The sequence below is a fragment of the Nyctereutes procyonoides genome, unplaced genomic scaffold (assembly GCF_905146905.1).
Source record: "Nyctereutes procyonoides isolate TBG_1078 unplaced genomic scaffold, NYPRO_anot_genome, whole genome shotgun sequence".
NCBI lineage: Eukaryota > Metazoa > Chordata > Mammalia > Carnivora > Canidae > Nyctereutes > Nyctereutes procyonoides.
The window spans coordinates 92,890,488-92,910,490 of NW_026575125.1; the positions used below are offsets into that span (position 1 = coordinate 92,890,488).

A 20,003-nucleotide genomic window follows, 5' to 3' on the forward strand; every position below is an offset into this window, starting at 1 on the left:
ATGATACATAGACCTACCACACTGGCCAGTGGGATCAAATTTCCAGCCAAGAGGAACTCACTTAGCCATTTTGTTAAGTTCTGTCACTGAGCACTTTGCCTCAATGAGCACAGAAGCTTTTTGGGCATGGTTGACTAGTCCCTCCACTAACCCAATCATTATGATGACTAGCTACATGGTTCTTAATTAGATTCATTTTATTCAAATAAATTCCTTGCCAGTGCCTGTTCCCAGCAGTCCATCACTAGAGTCACCATCTTAACTGTAAGTTATTCAGGGTTCTCCCTCTGTAAACCTTCCAGATTCTAGTTTGCTGAAGCACTCCTAAATTCAGCAATAGCCAAATGGTTGTTTGTCATTTGCAACTCATTAACTCAGTTAGGTGGATCCCCTGGCTAAATGAAGCCCAGGCCATGACTTTGATGGCTGCTAGGGCCAATTACCCTCCTTCTCATCCACAGGTCTCTACTTTTCCCTCTATCTTGGCCAGCCAACCTTCTTGGTAATCTGTGCCATGGGTGGCAAAAGAGGCTGGGCCTAATGGTAAGGCTAGCTTTGTTTGTACCTCTTAACTTCACACTCAGCATGAGCAAAAGTGCCCATTCCCAAGTGAAACACTAGATAGGAACAATGAGGATAAGTGGACAGAAATTTTTATAAAGATGTTTTCTCACTGTCCTCTTTCAGATTATCTTTCCTTTTCTCTAAGTCCTAGCCCCCCTGTCTATTAGCAGAATAGAATGTTCTTGATCTACCCTCTCCAAACTCTGACAGTACTTATGTATATAGTCCTTAAGGGACCCCTCAAAATAGAATATTGAAGAAACTGAGTCCCAGAATGAGAAAGGAACAACCACAATCTCACCATTTTAAAATTTTTTGGGGGGATCCCTGGGTGGCGCAGCGGTTTGGCGCCTGCCTTCGGCCCAGGGCGCAATCCTGGAGACCCGGGCTGCTTCTCCCTCTGCCTGTGTCTCTGCCTCTCTCTCTCTCACTGTGTGCCTATCATAAATAAAAACAAACAAACAAAAAGATTTTATTTATTTATTCCTGAGAGAGAGAGGGGCAGAGACACAGGCAGAGGGAGAAGCAGGCTCCATGCACCGGGAGCCCGACGTGGGATTCGATCCCGGGTCTCCAGGATCGCGCCCTGGGCCGAAGGCAGGCGCCAAACCGCTGCGCCACCCAGGGATCCCTTTCACCCAGTTTAAAGAGCCTCTCAAGACTTTCTTAGAAGGTAAATCCTGGATTGCAAGCAAATGGAAACATTTATAATACTTCCTCTGAACTTTATCGCAGAGGCAAAGAAAAACTTGAAGGTTTTGAGAATGAGCATAGCTATTATGTAATCAAAAAAATGAGAATGTTAAAGCTGGTCTTCGTGAGCAGTTTGGACAGAAGGGGAAGGACAGTTTGCAGCAGCCCAAGCAAATACCAGTAATAACTTCAAGATAGCTGGTAGTCATGGGAATATAAAGAATGGTGAAGACACAGAAAGGATGAATTAATTTCACTTCATGTTTGCTTAGGGCAATGGAAAAGTCACAGATAATGCTCAGATTTGATAACTAGGAAATTTGACAGAAATAGGGAAGTCAGAAAAAAACAGCTGCTTTGGAGGCAGGGGGCATCTGAGACAGTGTGAGAAATAAATACAGGCACAAGCAATGATAAAAACCACCCAGTCTAGTAACTGCAGCTCAACTCCAAAGGTGGTGATTAACTGATGAGCGATATGCCATTATCCAGACGACTCTGACTGTGTTCCTGTTAAGCATTCACCTATGGTTGATTGCGCAGCATGCATCCTAGTGGGCCTGAAAAATCCCGGGGTGTCTCCAGGTAGTTATACAACAATGTGTTCTAAAGCCCTCCTTGTCATTTAGAAATACATAGAAAAATGTATGACTCCATAGTTCCTGAACAACTGCACATGTTGGAGTAATTTCAGCCACTGATGAGGAGAAAGGAGAGCCTGAGTTTAGAAGCCCAACCTGGATATGGATCCCAGCTCCAAAATTTACTAGTTATGTGCATTTATTTATAAGCACCTACCTCTCTGAGGCTCAATCTCCTCATCTGTTCATTGGGGATAACTACCTATGCCTAGGATTGTTGGAGGGATTAGATGTAATAATGTGTACAAGGGCTTAGCACAGTGCTGAGCCCAAATTAGGCATTCGAGAAACGTGAATTTATATTCCTATCCCAGACTTGACAGGACAAGTAAAAGCAGTTCAATTTAAAAACTGAGGAATGAGGGACACCTGCATGGCTCAGCCCATTAAGCATCTGACTCTTGGTTTTGGCTCAGGTCATGATTTCAGGGTTGTCAAGCCCCACATCGGGCTCTGTGCTCAGCATGGAGTATGTTTGAGATTCTTTCCTCATCCTTCTCCTTCCCCCTCTGCTCGCCCCACTTGCACTCTCTCTCTCTCTCTCTCTTCCTCTCTCTTTCAAATAAATAAATAAAGTCTTTAAAAATGAGGAATGAGAGTAAAAAATTTACACATGATAATTTAAAAGAAATCTATCGTTCCAGCAATGACTTAAAGGTGGCATTCACCCATAACCCTTGAGAGATAGTGGTCACCCTCTGTAGTCTAAGATTCTCAGACTAATAGAGGATAGATGTGAGAGCTTGGAACCTTCATTTCCCCACCATCTCAGCTAGGTGATCTGTTTGATGAGATATGTCTTGAACTGAGTTTTAACAGATGAGTGGCTTATGGGGGAAGTGAGGCTTTTCTAGGTGTGGAGGGCAGCCAGAGTAAGTCCTTAGAGATCAAAGATGCTAGAGAAGGCTGGGCCTTGCCTGAGAACTGTGTGATTAGGCAAGATGAATTAAGCCACGAGTTTCAAAGCCCGTGTAGATTAGAATGGGCCCCAGAACCAAAGGGAAGTCTCGGCTAGATTTGAGGAGGATTTTTTTTTAATTTTTATTTATTTATTCATGAGAGACACAGAGCGAGAGAGAGGCAGAGACACAGGCAGAGGGAGAAGCAGGCTCCATGCAGGGAACCGGATACGGGACTCAATCCTGGGTCTCCAGGATCACCCCCTGGACTGAAGGCGGCGCTAAACCGCTGACCACCGGGGCTGCCCCAGAATGAATTTTTATCCAGAAAACACAGTAGAAACATCATTTCACATTAATATTGAAAGGTAAAACAAGAAATGGGTTGCAGTCATGGTCAAGTTGAATAAATCATTTTCTCCCTCTGGACTTCAGTTTCTCATTTATACAATGAAGAGATTAGGACCATCACTAAATTCTGGCTCATATTTGAGAATGCTAAGAGACTTAGGAGAATCCTGGCCATCTCAGACAACCTAACTTCTCTACAGTTCAGGCAAGATTCAGCCACTGCTCCGGAAGCCCAAGGCCTGCGCAAGATGAAATATTAGCCTCACCCATGCTGTTAAATCCACTGTTGTATCCCCATTGGAAAAACTCAACTGAAAGAAAATAACTAATCAAAAATGAGTTGATCTTAGTGATGTTTTTATGTGTGTGTTTCTTTTTTTTAGTCTGAGAGGGCACATGCAAATCCTTACTTTACCTTGTAAATTCTGCACATTCCACTTTGGGTGTTTCCCAAGCAGTTTTTAGACCACAGGATTAAGTCAAAGGGAACTTTCTTTCCTCAAGGGAGAAGTATGCTCTCTGCTGTCTTTAGGACTGTATCTTTAGCCCCTCTGTATCCTCTAGGCAAAAGCTTGCCCTTAATATTACCTTTGACAGCCTTCCAATAGTATCAGGATCAAGAAATTTCTGCACTTCCAGGCAGAATAAGTGACAGTCCTTTCCAATCACATCCAAACTCCTTTCATCTTGACATAAATTTGCCTTGACTTTCCACCTCCTCTCTTTATTGCTGGTAGCCAGCACCCATGCCTCACCCCCAAAATTCGGGAATGTTAAGAGGTTTGCCATAACCTTGCATTCTTAAAATTAAGAATGTCGAAAATGTTTTCAGAGAAATCACTGTCCAGATAAGAAATCTTTTTCTTAATAGAATGCAGGCACATATTTTCTGAGCTTAAGTCCCACCTCGGTCAATCTACCTTATTTCTCCATAGGCACAGGCCACAGTGTAAACTATGAACTACTGTGTCCAAAGGGAAGCCCAGGATGTGGATGCTTAATGCAAAATACACCCACTTCTGGGAACCCACTCAAAGTTCCTCCCCTGCCAGAGGAGGGATGGCAGAGTAAGTGGTTATCTTAATTAATTGTGGCCACTAGGTTCTATTTGGAATAACTTAGGGAGAAGATAAACTGTGGCTGATTGACAGCACTTCTTCCCTCAACCTGTAAGTGGGGCCCCCTTTCAATCATGTGTAAAGCGTTTCCACCACCACACAATCAGAGGTGGCAAGTGCATTATTTGGTTGACACCTATAGTCAGCTCTCCCCTAGCTGCCCATAAAGTACCTGCTAACACCCAGGCTACTCACTACTTGCTTTGCTAAGAGAATGTCACATGAGTACTAGAAATTACTGATTTCAAGGAGTTTAAAAGCCAAGTGAGGAAATGTTAAATAAGAAACCTATCAATGGGCACAATCATCACATGACATCTTTTAAGTGCAGAGCAGTCCCCAGAACAGCTTTGAGATGACTTAGACCCTCTGTGAGTTTGCATTGCAGGCAGTGTATCCCAGGACAATTACCTAGATACCAAACAGAAACATGAAGTAATTGTGCTCAAGCATTGTAGTATCCATCCCCTTTAATCCAAATTGCAGTTGCTGGGATTCCTGGGTGGTGCAGCGGTTTAGCGCCTGCCTTTGGCCCAGGGCTCAATCCTGGAGACCCGGGATCGAATCCCACGTCAGGCTCCCGGTGCATGGAGCCTGCTTCTCCCTCTGCCTGTGTCTCTGCCTCTCTCTCTCTCTCTCTCTCTCTCTGTGACTATCATAAATAAATAAAAAAATAAAAACAAATTGCAGTTGCCTTCTATTTTTTTAGTTCTTTTTTTTTAAATTGAGGTAAAACTGGAATATAGCATTATGTAAGTTTCAGATATACAACATCAGTATCTGTGTGCACTACAAAGTGATCACAACTAAAAGTCTAGTTACCATCCATCACCATACAACTGACCCCTTTTGCTCTTTTTTGTCCATGCTCCACCCCCACTTCCCCTCTGGTAACCACCAATCTGTTCTCTGTGACTGTGAAATTGTTTTTGTTTTGTTTGTTCACTTGTTTCACTTTTTTTTTAAAAAGATTCCATATATTAGTATCTTTCTCAATCTGACTTCTTACACTTAGCATAAGACCTTCGAGGTCCATCCGTGTTGTTTCAGTGACAAGATTTCATTCTTTTTTATAGCTGAGTAATATTGTATCATATATATGATGGAATACATGTATATGGATACATATAGATACATATATACATATGTGCACATATATACCATATATTTTTTAAAAAGATTTTATTTATCTGAGAGAGAGAGTATGAACAGAGGGGAGGGGCAGGGGTGAGGGAGAAGCAGACTCCCTGCTGAGCAGTGAGCCCAACTTGGAGCTCGATCCCAGGACCCCGAGCTGAAGGCAGATGCTTAACTGAGCCACCCAGGCACCCCTATACCATATCTTTTTAATCCATTCATCCATTAATGGACATTTAGGTTGTTTCCATGTCTTGGCTGTCGTAAATAATGTTGCAGTGAACATAGGGGTGCATGTATCTTTTTGAATCAGGCTTTTTCTGTTTTTCAGATAAATACCCAGAAGTGGAATTACTGGATCATATGGTATTTCTATTTTTAATTTTTTGAGGAATTTCCATTCTGTTTTTCACAGTGGCTGAACCAATTTACATTCCCACCAACAGTGTATGAGGGTTCCTTTTCCTCTACATCCTCTCCAACACTTGTTGCTTGTGTCTTTTTTTTTAAGATTTCATTTATTTATTTGAGGGAGAAAGAGAGAGAGAGAATGAAAGAGAGAAACTTGAGCAGAGGGATGGGCAGAGAGAGAGAGGGAGAGAATTCTGAAGCAGACTCCATGCCCACCACAGAGCCCAACTCAGGGTCTGATCTCACAACTCTGAGATCGCCACCTAAACTGAAATCAAGAGTTAGACGCTTAACCAACTGAGCCACCCAGGTGCCCTTTGTCTTTTTGATAATAGCCATTCTAACCTTCTAACCAGTTGAAGTGATATCTTATTGTGGTTTCAATTTGCATTTCCCTAAAAATTTGATGCTGAACATCTTTTCATGTGCCTGTTGTCCATCTGTATTCTTTGAAAAAAATGTCTATTCAGATTCTCTGCTCATTTTTTAATCAGATTGTTTCATTTCATCGGTGATAAGTTGTATGAGTTCTTTATATATTTTGGATATTAATCCCTTATTGGATATATGATTTGCAAAAATCTTCTCACATTCAGTAAGTTGCCTTTTCATTTTGATGATGGTTTCTTTCACTGTGCAGAAGCTTTTTAGTTTGATGTAATCCCATTTTTTAATTTTTGCTTTTGTTTGTTATTATTTTTTATATCAGACCTTGTGTGGTTGAGGATCAGAAGGCTTTTTTTCTGGATGTTAAACAAATCTACTCCAGATGGTCTTCTAAATTTCCTCTCAGCTGACGATGCAAACCAAGTTTACTTTCACTCAACAACATTGATGTATTTATTCGGGCATGCCTTCTCAGCTTATGATGAGAATAGAGCTTTGTAATTCACCAGCAGGGGACAAAGTTCATAATGAAGAATAGGATGAAAAAGAAAAATGAAAAAGCAGGATTATATGCATTGCCAGTTTCAGAACCAACTTTAAACTCGACAAGTAGTCAGTCAGTAGTTGCCGCTTCGAGTGGGATATTTGAGTATCAGAAATACCTCAGGCTGCCAAACAATACCTCGCGCTTACTATGTCCATTTCTCCATTAGAGTTTGCCTCTTTACTTTCAGGCTTTGATTCTAATTTAAAACATAAATCCTTCATGGAAGGGGTCACAATTAAGCTTTAATCTGTCATGGGCAGTCTAGTATGAGTAAAGGGGTTGATGTGGAGGGAGGATTTGCACTGGGAAAGAGGAAATGGACATAGAACTGGGACACAGGGTTGGGGGGGACACCTTCTGTTCACTGACTCCCAAATTAGCTAAGGTCCCATCCTAATAATGCAGCTGCAAGGAAGAGAAGATTTGCAAAGGGTCAGCTCTTAATTAAAGGGAAACTTAAACAAACACAATTATGAGGAAGAAAGACCTCAGGGAAATCTTAATTCACTAAGGGTAAATTGGGCTGGGCATGGGTGAATATTTGTTTTTATCCTGTTCCACAAAATCCACAGACTGGCATCCATATGCAAACACAGAGGGGTTCTTGATCTTTCCATCTTGAGCTCCTCATACACAGAAGAGATTCTGCATTAGCATCTCAAATGTAGACAATCGCTATATCGATTTTGGTGAAAACCAAATGTGTTTAAATCAAGTTCAAACAAAAACAAAAACAAAAACAAAATGACAAAATGTGGATTCAGATGTTGTATAGGAATCTTTCCATGAATTCTCTTTAAAGAAAAGTACATTTGTGGGGCACGCCTGAGTGGCTCAGTCAGTTAAGCATCTGACTCTTGATTTCAGCTCAGGTCATGATCTCAGGGTCATGAGATAGAGCCCCCCCCCCCCGCCCCCGTCCTGCTCTGCACACAGTGAGGAGCCTGCTTGAGGATTCTCTCTCTTCTACTCCTTCCTCTCGCTCTCCCCTTATGCTCTCGCACCCCTACTCATGCTTTCTCTCCCTCTCTCTCTAAAATAAAATAAATATCTTTTAAAAAAGAAAAGTACATTTGTAATATGAATAAACATACCCTGAAGTATTTGGGCTTGAGTTCAGATTTTTGAGTATCAGGTTTCTTAGATATGACAAAATATAATTCAAAATAGTTGAATTGGGCTTCTCATCTCTCTCTTTTCTCTGTTTTTCTGCTCTTCACTTGTATCTCAGAAACCAACTTCATATTCCATATGTAGTTCTCCCATTCACTTACTTTGCCACCATATACAAGAAAAATCTGATATTCCATGAAGACCAAAGAAGTTGTACGAAATGAAGAGAGTGGTTCACATAAGTTTTGGGCTTAAAGCTCAGGTGAGCACTAGACTAAGAGCAGAAGAGGGGCACCTGGATGGCTCAGTAGTTGAGCATCTGCCTTTGGCTCAGGTCGTGATCCCGGGGTCCCTGGATGGAGTCCCACATCGGCTCCCTGCATGTAGCCTGCTTCTCCCTCTGCCTGCATCTCTGCCTCTCTCTCTGTGTGTCTCTCATGAATTAATAAAGTCTTTAATCTTTTTTTTAATTTTTATTTATTTATGATAGTCACAGAGAGAGAGAGAGAGAGAGAGAGAGGCAGAGACACAGGCAGAGGGAGAAGCAGGCTCCATGCACTGGGAGCCCGACGTGGGATTTGATCCTGGGTCTCCAGGATCGCGCCCTGGGCCAAAGGCAGGCGCTAAACCGCTGCACCACCCAGGGATCCCTAAATAAAGTCTTTAAAAAAGAAAGAGAGAGCAGAAGAGAAATTTTCATTTGCTTCCTTCCATCTCATATAATTTTTTGATGAACAAGGATATTAATTTCATAAAATGTTAAACTTCTGTTGATTAAAATATGTCACAGACAACATTAAATGTCAAATAAACTGAATTAAAATATATGTGATATATATTACAGACACTTAATATCTTTAATATATTAGGACTCTTATGAATCAATAAGAAAGCCATCAGGGTGCCTGGCTGGCTCAGTCAGTAGAGCATGCAACTCTTTTGTGAGTTCGAGCCATACGTTGAGCATAAAGCCTACTTAAAATAATAATAAGGATAAAAATATTTTTTAGAAAAAATAAAAATAATTTTAAAAGAACACCATTAATATCACAGTAGAAATCTGAACGATGGAAATAAAGAGGAAATTATCAAAATAAAGAATAAACCTGGACACAATTTATATTCTTTTTTTAAAAGTTTTTTTTAAGACCTTATTTGTTCATGAGACACACAGAGATAGAGAGAGAGAGGCAGAGACATAGGCAGAGGGAGAGGCAGGCTCTATGCAGGGAGCCTGATGTGGGACTCAATCCTGAGACTCCAGGATCAAGCCCTGAGCTGAAGGCAGATGCTCAACCACTGAGCCACCCAGGCTTCCAAAAAATTTCTTAAAATCATTAACTTAGTACTAACAATCAAAGAAATGCTAACAAGAAAGGGAATCTTTTTATATCCACCTATCAAATGGGCACATGTATTAGTCAATGCTAGCAAAGGGGCAGAGAGACAAGTACTCTTGTAACCTGCTGATGGGGACATAAAGTGATACAACCTTTCTGGAGGGCAATTTGGCAATATGTATGAATATGGAAATTATAATTATAATTTCCTATGGAAATAATTAGAGATGCTATATGAATGTTGTTATCCCAGCATTATTCATAACAGGGAGAGATTAGGAATAATTGAAATTTTCATATTGGGAAATGGCTAAATAAATATGTTTAAGGGCTGGAATACTATATAGCCATTAAAATCATGTTTGAAAACATTTAATAACATAAAACAGTGCTCAAGATATAATGTTAGCTTTTTAAAGATAGAACACAAATAGTACAATTCATTTTACTGAGAAAAAGAACACAATATATTTATATAAAATAAAATGGAAGAATATATCAAATGGTAACAGTGGTTATCCTTGAGAAGCAGAGTCACCTATACTTGTATTTGATTTTTTTATTCTTTCTGTGTCTTTTCAGATGTCCAAAATGAGTGTGTATTAATTTTATACTTAGAAAGAAAAACAAAGATGCTATCTCAGAAGAGGAAAAACATTTGTAAAGTGTTTTGAATATATTAGGGTCTGCTTCCTACATATTCATTGGTCCCAGATTCCTTATCTACCACAGGAAGAAGTGATTCATAACCCTGGCCTGAGCCTTCTCTTCTTGCCTTTGTACCTCTTTTGCTTATTTCTGGAGGCTATAGGTCCCTTCTCGGATCATGCTTTTCTTACCCAGAACCTTTCCACCAGGAAAGAAACCTATTTCCATAGCTCCATCAGTTAAGTGTCCAACTCTTGATTTCAGCTCAGGTCATGATCTTATGCTCCTGAGATTAAGCCCTACATTGGGCTCCTCACTCAGCAAGGAGTCTACTTGTCCCTCTCCCTCTGCCCTCTTGCTCTCTTTATCTCTCTCTCCTTCTCTCTCTCTCAAATAAGTGAATAAAATCTTAAAAAGAAAGAAAGAAACAAACAAGCCTACTTCCCCATACCTCCTTGTATTAGGTAGCCATTAGAATAGGTCAACAGTTCTCAACCCTGGTTGTACGTGAGAATCACCCAAGGAATTTAAAATAAACTAAAGCCCATATCCAGGGTGAGGCTGGGACATCCATTTTTAAAAACTTCCAAGGTGTTTATAATGTGCAGCCAGAGTCAAGAGCCACAGAAGTAAGTAAAAATGCAGAAAAATAAAGTAATGCTTCCTTCAGCTGAATTCGGTTGAGTAACATAGGCAAGATGGACAGTGACCCCACACTCCACTGGCCTCTGAGATACCCACCAGCCACCAGCTGTTCATTTGTTAAATGCATCGCCTAAAGATCATAAAGCACATCACCAACTTTCAGAGCCAACATGTGAAAGACCTCATGAGATTGGCAGACCCTAAAACAATGCTCAACATTCCTTTTCCTTTCCTTCCAAACTGGCTTGTGTGAAGGACACTGCCAAGATGCAACTGTGTTAGCTGGAGGGGGTAACACATTAAGCCATTAGCCATTCTTACACTGGCACCTGGAAAAGGACAGAATGCTGAGAGAATGGGACAGAAGATGGGCAAGTTTATCATTCTGTTTTTAGATCAAATACTAAATTTGTTCAGCATGGAGCAGTTTTTCATTTCATTTGTATAGTGAACGAAATCCTGACCTTCTCTCCCCCTGTGAAAATTATTTTGACAATTGTAGATTTGAGATATTTTTGTATCTGCTGCCATCCCTGTCATGAGGTCAACCCAACAGTCGCAGATTGAATTCTCTGGGAGCAGCTTCTGAGATAGAGATCAGCATGCTAAAGTTTACTGGGGAGTATCTTCACTACCAACACTCATGGGAGAAAAAGAAGGAGCGGGTTTGGGCAGAAGGAAGGAGGAGCTGGGCTGTGGTGCTGTCTTAACAAGATCTCTGCCTACCCATCAGGGAGCTCTGAGGTTGGGATGGCCCTTTAGAGTTACCCCTTCTTGGGTAAAGGGGTTGTGCCTTTGTACCCTGTAATAAGCAGTCACTGGATGCAGGCTGCTCTGGGAAGGGAGCATGACTTGAAGCTAGGCAGCTTTCTTCAGCCAACAACCTTCCCGGAAGCTGAAGGAAAAAGCCCTTTGGTGCTAAAAGGACATCTAATGGTATAGCACAGCATCCCACACTAGCTTTTCCCACAATGGCTTCCTTGTTTAGCAAGAGTAGCCCAAAGACCAGTCCAGTAGGGTTGGATTGGTCATAGCTGGGGCCCAGTTCCTCATCCATGGTCACCTTGCCATCCCTATACTGTCGTGCTTCTACATTATCTGGGTTGAATGCAGATGACAATCCAACGTTCACCCAGTTACCTATGTGGTAACTCCCAGTCTTTAAAATGAGGAAGAAAAGAAGGTGAACAGCAATAGTGGTCTGGAATCAAGATGAGAGAATTTGCTGCTCAAACAAAGTAGCTTTCAGTATTGCAAAGTTGGGCATGCTAAAGCTCACACAGAGTGTAGGACAATTCTGAAGCTGCTAAAACAGCAGGCTTATTTTTACAAAGCCAAGGCTTTGTTAAGTACCTCACCTCCTACAAGCACCAACGCCTGCTTTTGCTCTGCCTCCAGTGACAAACTTTTCTTTTTTTTTTTTCACCCTCAAGTCATATTTACTCTCTTTGGGAAGCTGCAACAGGCAACAGTCAAACTATAATAAATTAGGTACAAAAACAAATAAAACCTTTTGGAGGGGATTACTCATGGATATGTACTAAATTGAAGTGATCATTGCCCCCAGGGCTCTCAAGTACACAGCCACACATTCAGGCAGACCCAGGGAAATTCTGCTTGGTAAAAGATACTGCAGGATGAAGCCACCGTTCTGACTTGCTTAGAAAATATGAGCAAGGCTCATAGCCCAGGAGGCCCCAGACTCCAGCTCATTAAAAAAATCAGTGGATTTCTCTATTTAATTTTTGAGTAGGTAAGACATTCACATGATTCAAAGAACAAAAGTATAAAAAGATCTATAAAATCAGTGTTTGTTAAAAGGCCTCTTATTTGTGGCAGTAGGCAGCATGCAGAGCTGCACTCATCTGTCATCCGTGTCTTTGAAGAGCTTATGCTCTGAGAGGACAGCATAAGTCATATTTTTAAATCTTTATTGTTTTTGTACTTACAGAAAATAATACCTGCTTCTTGTAAAATAGTCAAACATTACATAAATAAGTTGTGGTGCAATGGATGTTCTTGGTAATCCTATACCTCAGAGATAACTACTGCCAATTCCTTTGCATTCTTTGTGAGGTTTTTCTTTACAAAAATAAAATTACATAGTATAAGTGCTAGTTGCAGCTTTTTTCTACATAAAAATATATTGCAGAAGTCCTTTCTTTTATCATATAGAGATTGGGCCATCTTTTTAACAGCAGCATCGCATTCCAAGTGTCTGGATTATAACTTTTTATCAAGTTTTATTTGGATTTTTTGAACACCTGTCATACAGTGCTGCCAATCGGCTACTTTACTGCTTGTAACTGACTTCCCTTGCATTTAAGTCTACTCATCTCTAGAGAAATGAATGACAAGTCAGTTATGGAAGCTTCAGGAGAGAGGAGAGTATCCACAAAGGTCTATATGTAGCAGAAAAAGAGACATGCAGATATAGTTGCCTTGAGCAGGTAACAATGATAGTACTGGATAAATGTGCAAAACCATCTTCCAGGTTTGAGCGAATGTAAAAATAGGGGAGACGTACAGACTGGTATGAGGTGAGGGATTAAAGAAAGGGAGACAAAAGCAGGTTGGAATGGAATGAATATTGATACATGGATGGTGAGTCCAAATGTAGCAAAGTTTTTATGGAGAGAACCAACATGCTTTAGTCGAATCCAAGCTTGGTGTCAGTTAACAAAATAATGTGGCGATTTAAAAATATTAGCAATCCTAGGCTGCCAAAATAATAGCCCATATCAAAGGAGGCAATAATCCCATTGTCATCCATACCGGTCAGATCACATCTGATTTATCTGGGTCAATAAAACATTGATAAAATATCCATAAGGGAGATACAGAACAGTATGGGAAACTATCACTATGTCATAAAAGTAACTGTTGTAGGATTGGGACATCTTTAGTCTGAAGAAAATAAAAATAAGAGGAGATATGTTACCTGTCATTAAAAAATATGGACTGTCACATGGTAAAGGGATTAAACTTGTCTGGGTCACCGTAAGTGGTGGAATAGGACTAGCAAATAGAAATGATAAGAATGTAGATTTTTGACTCAATACACAAAAATACTTGTCTTTTGCTAAAGGGTCTTTTAAAAAGTTTAAACATATCAGAGACTCCCTGATGTCATTTCCTTTCCATTATTATTCAGCCAATACTTTCTTCATAGATAGTATAGAAGTAAAATTCAACCTAGGCCTTGCTGAATTTCATAAATTCTTAATTAGGAGGATTCAAAATAATGAGACCTTATTGTACACTGCTTAAGAAAGATTTTCAAATACTTTAATCTCCTTCTTCCTGTTTATTTCTTAATCCCATGCTTTGGCCCCACCGTGTACCCTCAACTCCCACTGAAGCACAGAGAACACAGAAAACCCACACGAAAATGTAAATCTGAGAAATAAATATGCGTGGTTGGTTTAAAAAGAGTAAGAATTAACATTTAAAGCAATGGTAATTTACTCTGATCTGTAATTTTGAGCTCCTGTGCTGAAATTGCTCATTTGGAAATTACCAAGTGCTTGGGTCTCATTTGTGATCTTCTTCCTGCATACACCCAGCACACAAAGGAGTGATAATGACCGGCTGAGTCACTGCTGTCATCTCCCTGAAGCGTGCTCTCCAAATGTCAATACCATTTTCTATGGTGCAATGACGAAGACTCCCAACCATAGCTTGCTTACACTACAGGATGGGCCCTGGAATGTGTTCAAAGGGCACCATGATTTTCCTCCATCCTCTATTGCTCCAGTGACCAAATGGTCATCCCACAGATCATTCTGGCTTTGCAAATCACTCCCATTACCCATCTCCATTTGTTATTGCCTAAATATAAATGGAAAACAATTCAAATTTATGGGAAGAAGAGAGCTGCTTTTGACCATATCCCAATAAAATGATGTCTGTACTTAATGAGATTATACTCAGATTATGGATTCCTACCAGAAGCAAAAATATAGATATAATAAATAGAGATGTAAGTACTCTAAAAGACCAATACACAAAAATGCTGTGCTATTTTGTGGCTCATACTTTAAGATACACTGTTCTTCCCAGCTTCTCAAACCCTACCTCCAAAAGGGTTATCCAGAACTCAAGCATCACATCTTTATTGTCTTTCCCATTCAGCATAGGGTGTTAGTAGTTAATAGTTGTCAGATGTAAAATGACTAAAAAGGAATGAAGAATCCCTGGTAAATTTAATTAAGAAAGGGGAAAAACTCAGGAAGACTTAACATGATTGAACATTTTCATAATGTTGGGATCAAAGCACCAGCATGATATCTTTGTTATAGGCTGTCTTTTTCAAGTTTTCCTAGTTATTTTGTGTCAGGTTTTCTTAGTTATTTTTCTTGGGAAACATAATTTATCTTGTTGGATAGTGACATCCATGTAAGAATCAGCCATGTTATAAGGTTCTATCTCTACTGAAGCTATGTCTTGTTCTGAAGAATGTTTAGGGGAAGATGAAAGACATGAACTGCAACAGGAAACATTGAGGCCAGAAACAAGGAAAAAACTTTGGCTTTCATTCCATAGGTGTTTTGATAATGCATGTCAATCAAAACAGTTAGGTACTATAATTCAGCTGTGATTACTTAAGTGTAGTCTTGATAAATGACCAACCTGGTGCCTACAAGTTGTAGAATCTTTCCTTAAAGCAAGATGGGAGGATGCTGGGTGGCTCAGTTGGTTAAGCATCTGCCTTCAGCTCAGGTCATGGTCCCAGGATCCTGGGATAGAGACTTGCATTGGGCTCTGCTCAGCAAGGAGTCTGCTTCTGCCCCCCTCCCTTGACCCAAATAAATAAATAAAATATTAAAAAAATAAAGCAAGATAGTGTTGCCGACTATCTGGATGGTTAAGACTGGGGTCATGAGTAAGCCTGCTTTCCACAGTGGATAAGATTGATTCAAAGGGACCCAGTGGACTGTAACAAAAATGAAGCAGAACCTTTAATACCTAGAGGAAGAGTTTAAAAAGAAAAACATCATCGCTGTTCTTCCTTCTTTCAGGATTTTCCATTCTCCAAGCGATTATGGAAGCAGCAGTGCAAAACAACTGGCAAGTGACAGCCAGGTCTGTGGGAAACATAAAGGACGTCCAAGAATTCCGGCGCATCATTGAAGAAATGGACAGGAGGCAGGAAAAGCGATACCTGATTGACTGTGAAGTTGAAAGGATTAACACAATTTTGGAACAGGTATGTTTGAGATTTATGCCACCCCCCAGCCAACACGTTAAATCACCAACCACAGGCAGCTCCCATATGTGCTAATAAATTAAGTTAGCCAATAGACTAGATGGGCCAACAGTGTTTGATAGTCTCTCTAATCTTTTTTCCTCCTCAGTGGCTGCAGAAAAAAAAAGAAAAGAAAATGTAAGCTGTTGAAAATTGCATACTATGATTAATCTGGAAGTCTCTGCAATTTAATGCTACCTATCAGATAAACACACTCTTCTACACCTCCTTTTCATAGATCGCTGACTGCTTCAAAGTAATCCCCTTCCTTTTCCATAACTTCCTCCCAGTAGGAAACAGACAAGGGATTAGGCAGGGCAGAAGGGAAGGGTTTTGTTTCAGGGCGTAGTTGCAGAGTGTCAAGGCAAAAAACATCCCACCAGTTCCAGAGAGAGAGACAGAGAGAATGTGTACATGTAACTTAGACCCTTTTGTAAGTAAGATGGCATATGAAAAAAATGTTTATGGTTTTTAAAATGTGAACAAATTGAAAAGGAATTAAAGTGGGGGAAAAATATAATTCAGTGGGCCAAAAGGTATTCATTACTAAGCTCAGATATTTAAATCTAAGACTAAAAAATATTAGAAGAAATGTTTCACCCTAAGCCAGATGGATACTCTGTTTGGAGTAAAGAGTCAAATTGAAATGTGGTGAAAGTTTATTATTTTCCTTAGAAGTCTCAATTTTCCAGTTAATAACAAAGTGCCTCTGCTGCCATAAACAAAACTGTAGGGGAAACATTTCCATTCTAATGCGATCCCAGTGTACCTAAAGGCCAAAACAACTTCAGAGATTGAAATTATAGTGAGCAGCCATTGCCTAGGAGAGCTCTTTTATAGCAAATTAAATATTAACAATTTGTCAGATATGCCCCCATAAGAAGAGAAAGCAAAAAAAAATAGGGAAGGGAAGAGGAGGAGAGAGGAGAAAGAGAGGGAAAGGGAGAGAGGGAGAAAGAAAGAGAGGAAGGAAGAGAGAAATCGCTGACCCTGCATTGTGGAGACACAAAGCCGTCCCCTTCCTGAGGATGGCATCACCTCTAGTGAATCACATCTCACATGAAATCTAGAGCATAGCCTGACTAAATCAGATTTCCCAACTAACATTCTCTTGAGCTGCCCAAATGATCCACCCCTCCCTTCTTTAAAAAAAAAAAGCCTTTGATTTTCTTAGATCTTGAAAGTGAAGAATCAGGTCAGTGATGCTGGTGTATGTACTACATGCCCTCTAAAATTTTATACCAAAATAGCCTTTTAGTGGGTGACCTACTTAATAGCCTAAAGCACAAGAACATCCTCCTTGTTGCACTTTGTTTTCCTTCTTTTGTGTCAGGAACTTTGGCTTCTTGAATATCTCAAATTCTGTTAAATCTTCTGGTTTTTTAGGGTCTTACACCGGAGTCTGGGATTTTTCAGCATGATGTAATAGAAAGTGCAGTGGATAGAGCTCTGAATTTTATGTAGCTATGAGATCTTGGACAATTAAAATATCTATGCCTCAGTTTTCTTATCTGCATAATGGGGAAAATAAAATTTGCTCTGTTTTACATGATTGGTATAATTGCTCCAAGAAACATAAACTGCTATAGAAAAAAAAATACTCGGGCAGCCTGGGTGGTTCAGTGGTTTAGCGCCACCTTCAGCCCAGGGCCTGATCCTGGAGACCCAGGGTCAAGTCCCATGTGGGGCTCCCTGCATGGAGCCTGCTTCTCCCTCTGCCTGTGTCTCTGCTTCTCCCTGTGTCTCCAATTAATAAATAAAATCTTTAAAAAAGAAAAAGAAATAAAACCTCATTATTACCAAACCCTCTCAGGAAATCTAAACTAACATTATTTTAAAAACCCATTCTCTTTTCATGTATCACATTCTATCTTCCTTTCTTCTATATGTCCATTCACAATATCCCTCAAAATACTTTCTATACAATTTTTCAGGGAACATTGTTCAAAAAAAAGTTTTAGCAGCATCCAGGTAAGGCTAAAGAGTTCATTTCACTTATTCTTTTCCCCTCTTTCAAAGAATTGTTATAGAACTATCAACTCATGATTGTTTGCTCTGCTATTTAAGGAATCTCTCCTAGGCCATAAGTACTATGAAGTAGGGGCCACGTTTGTTTTGTTCATAGTTATATCTTCAGTGTCCAATAGAGTACCTGGCACATAGTGTTGGATGGATGGGTGGATGAATGGACAGATGAATGAATGAATATTGATCAAGCACATTTCAGTAAGTTCCACTGTGATTTTGCTATGCTTCCATCGAGGGGCAAAAAAGTACCTGCAGCCACATGATACTTATTAAAATATATTAAAATATATTAAAGCACACATTTCTCAAAGGTTTAAGATGGTGGCTCTCTGCTCAAACCTATTCTGATGATATCATGAATTTGTCATCATTTATTTTTTATGTAAAAATAGATTTCTCACTAAACAAATTATTTAAATTAAACCACAGATTCAACATGATGTTTCTTTAGAGGAAACATTTTTTTAATGAATTGAATGCTAACATACAGAGATATCAGTCTCTCATTGGTTCCTAACTATTCTTTTGACAAACTTATCCTAATTCACTATACAGATCCTGGTTAGAATGATGACATTTATAGTTCAATCAGTATCAAGTTCTTATAAAAGATGCCCTATCCAAACTGAGTGGGAAAAATTAGAGAGAGAGAGAGAGAGAGACAAACCATGAGAGACTCCTAACTCTGAAAAACAAAGGGTTGCAGAAGGGGAGGTGGGGGGGGATGAGGTAACGGGACAGACACTAAGGGAGGCACTTGATGGGATGTGCATTGGGTGTTATACTATATGTTGACAAATTGAAATAAATAAATAAATAAATAAATAAATAAATAAATAATGCCCCTATCCTCCAAAGGTGTTTTCCACTTTGGAGGTTGAGGTTATTTTCATAGAAGGAAACCTCTATAGTCTCCCACAAAATGATACTTCATGTCACACAGTCTGAAGTAGAAGAACCTGTTACACCACTATAATGCTATTCCCTACAGATTTGATTTTGGCATAAAGTTCATCTTGTACTCTATACCTGATGGGTGTGAATGAAAATACATCAATATGGTGCAATTTTTCAAATATAAACAGTTTTTCAATATAATGTTATATAGCATAACCTCCCCCATTTCATGATATAGGTTCTAATTTCCCTGCGAATGTTCAGTTAGAGGGTGAATATAAATTTTCTAACATTCCTTCCCAAAGCTCTTTTTTGAACTCCTTCCAACTTTCAGACTATGGCAGAAAGACTCCAATGAGGTACTAATATCTCTCTTTAACAGTTAAACTACAAGGAAAATATTCCAAACTTACAGCTCTAAGAATTAACATAGAAAAAGAGCTAGAGACAGATGAAAGAAACCATGAGAGATTGTCAGTTCACAGAGAATATTTAGAAACTGTAAATGTTGAATCTAAAAATGAAGAAACATTTTCTATAGGAAGATTTGGGTGTACTAGGATGAATGAACCACTGACCTGACCTGATATAGCATCATTCCTATTGCCGTATTGTGTGCATGAGGCCCTCCCTCCCCATTGGTGGACAGCTGCCTTAATGCAATGACCAATCTAAACATTCACTTTTGAAAAGGTTGCCTCTTGTGGACTTTCCTACCCATGACAGAATAGATCCTCCATCCCAGTAGCACATACCTGTGGACTGCTTTTGAAAATCAGGTCCCACAAAAGGATATGCCTCTGTTGAACATTTAAAGTCCATTTGGAGAGGCAGCATAGTAGAGAGTTTCAGAACATGGACTTTGGAGCCAGTGTGCGTGGATCCTGTCACTACTTGTGTGACCTGGGGCAAGTTATTCAACTCTCTGTGCCTCCATTTGCTGATTGTAAAATGGGAATGATAACTGTACACTAGTGACTTAATATATGCAAAGCTTTTACAAGGTGTCTGACACATAGTGTTTGTAGAGTGCCTTGGTGCTAAATGACGTGTTCTCACATACGTTATCTCATTTGAGCCTCGCTATGGGAGGCAGGCAGGGCAGATGTGTTTATCCCAAATTTACAGATGATAAATGGATGCTTACAGACACTCCAATGATTTGTCCAAGTGTGGTGCTCCGCTCAATCCCAGTAAGTGGCAAAGCAAGGACAAAACTCAGTTCTTCTGACTCCTAGTCCAGTGGTCTTTCCCCTACACTGAACCACCTTCCTTAATTTCTAAGTCATTTATTAAATATTTTGCTAAAGCGAAACCCTAGATTAGGCTTGCTCAT

General features: G+C 39.8%; 1 protein-coding gene across 3 annotated transcripts in view; it reads left to right on the top strand.

Moving 5' to 3' along the window:
* GRIA3 (glutamate ionotropic receptor AMPA type subunit 3) overlaps positions 1-20,003 on the top strand; it is a 285,127-nt gene that overhangs the window by 119,483 nt on the left and 145,641 nt on the right. For all 3 annotated transcript variants that reach the window (XM_055338480.1, XM_055338479.1, XM_055338481.1), the window contains one exon: positions 15,516-15,703. In XM_055338480.1, the coding sequence (XP_055194455.1) occupies positions 15,516-15,703 (188 nt within the window). The remainder of the gene's footprint in view (positions 1-15,515; positions 15,704-20,003) is intronic.